A 1,529-nucleotide genomic window follows, 5' to 3' on the forward strand; every position below is an offset into this window, starting at 1 on the left:
TATCTGGGCGTGTTCCTTTCTCCAAATAGAAAAGCGTTTTAAATAACCAACAACTGAACGCTGATTTATTTCACATAAATATCACGAAATCATCCACGCAAGTGAAAAGAATGAGTACAAAACAGAATGCGTTACACTAACGTAGTGTTAAACGCTCTAGAATCCACTACAAAACGAAGCAGCGTAAACCTGCCGTCCAAAGGATACATCAAACTAAGACTAGTTTCATTGCCAGTCGAGTCTTTGGAATGTTGCTGTGCTCATTCGCCTGCTCCCAGCACGTCCCGATTGGGGCATTTGTGCCTGTTTACTCTGGCCCTTGTATACGACCGGAACACGCAAGTGGGGCACTTAAACTCCTTTCGCTCGCTCGGCCTCAAATGCGTCTCCCTGTGCCTCCTCATCGAGCTTCGGTGCGTCGTTTTAAACGAGCAGCGCTCGCAAACGAACGCCTTTTTACAGTCTTGGGCGCAGCTGGGCGCTTGATGGGCGGCCAAGTGCACGTCTAGCAGTTGACGCGTCAGAGCTTTGTAGGCACAATAGTTGCATGGGAACTTTGGCTCTTCGCAACCGCCATTGGTGCGGGTTTGAGCCTTGAAATTATCTACTACGGGGGTGTCGATAACAGCCCGCTTTCTGCCGTTGCTCTTTTGCTGCGGACGTTCGTCCATCGCCAGCAGCTGTTCTGGGCTGGCATGCGTTCGCAAGTGGCGTTCAAATCTCCCCTGCTGGATCGTGGAAAAGCTGCAGTTGGGGCAGTTGTACGACTCGCGCTTGCCTGTGCAAAACTCGATAATTTATCAACCGTTCGGACGGATTGGGTCGGGTACTCACCAGGCTTGAGGTGGCCCTTTTCATGCCGGCGCCAGTTCTCGCGATAGCGCGTCTCAAAGTTGCAAAAGTGGCACTTAAAGTACTCGATGGCCTGGTGGTTGCCATTGTGCATGTAGAGCACGTGCAACTTGAGGCTGCGCTCGTAGATTGTATCAAACGTGCACAAATCGCACTTGTACGTCTCGATTTCCTCCTTCTTCATGTGGAGCTTCAGGTGGTTGCGCAGGCTGGCCTTGTAGAACGTCTTGTGGGCGCAGTGCTGGAAATTCTGGTTGATTAGACAGTGTGAGTGGGCGCGTTGCGCTACCCACTTGGCATTGGAAGAACTTGATTTTGCCCGGGTCTTTGTGCCTCAACACGTGAGTGTTGAAATTCGTCTTGTGGATGGTTTGAAAGTCACAGTCGGGGCACTTGTGTATCGTCGTGTCGCCTTTCATGTGGGTTTTTAAATGGCGCACTATGTTCACCCTAGCAAAAAATAAGCCGTGTATTTAGGGAGGATGTACAGGGTTATTCACGCTATACGGCACGGACGTTTGCGGTTACCCCGTTTGTTTTTTGCAAACTACTATTTGATGAATCCACAGACGCCTATCGGGGGCACAGTTTAAAAATATTTTTGTAATGTACAGAGTGTCCCATAAGCCCTAAAAGTATCAAAGGTGTGTTTTTCTAAATGAACTACCCTATATATT

The 1,529-nt window shown here is 49.2% G+C and overlaps 1 protein-coding gene across 1 annotated transcript in view; it reads right to left on the minus strand.

Annotated features, from left to right (window-relative positions):
- Nucleotides 1-36: 36 nt before the first annotated feature.
- Nucleotides 37-1,529, minus strand: part of LOC109542650 (zinc finger protein 184) — a 2,787-nt gene continuing 1,294 nt past the window's right edge. Inside the window, exons 4-6 of the mRNA XM_019911956.2 lie at nt 1,146-1,302; nt 835-1,093; nt 37-778 (exon numbers count right to left, since the gene is read on the minus strand). Coding sequence (XP_019767515.2) covers nt 261-778; nt 835-1,093; nt 1,146-1,302 — 934 coding nt within the window. The 3' untranslated portion in view covers nt 37-260. The remainder of the gene's footprint in view (nt 779-834; nt 1,094-1,145; nt 1,303-1,529) is intronic.

The sequence above is a fragment of the Dendroctonus ponderosae genome, unplaced genomic scaffold (genome assembly GCF_020466585.1).
Source record: "Dendroctonus ponderosae isolate FM_Combo_2020 unplaced genomic scaffold, Dpon_F_20191213v2 Dpon_F_20191213_10, whole genome shotgun sequence".
NCBI classification, from domain to species: domain Eukaryota; kingdom Metazoa; phylum Arthropoda; class Insecta; order Coleoptera; family Curculionidae; genus Dendroctonus; species Dendroctonus ponderosae.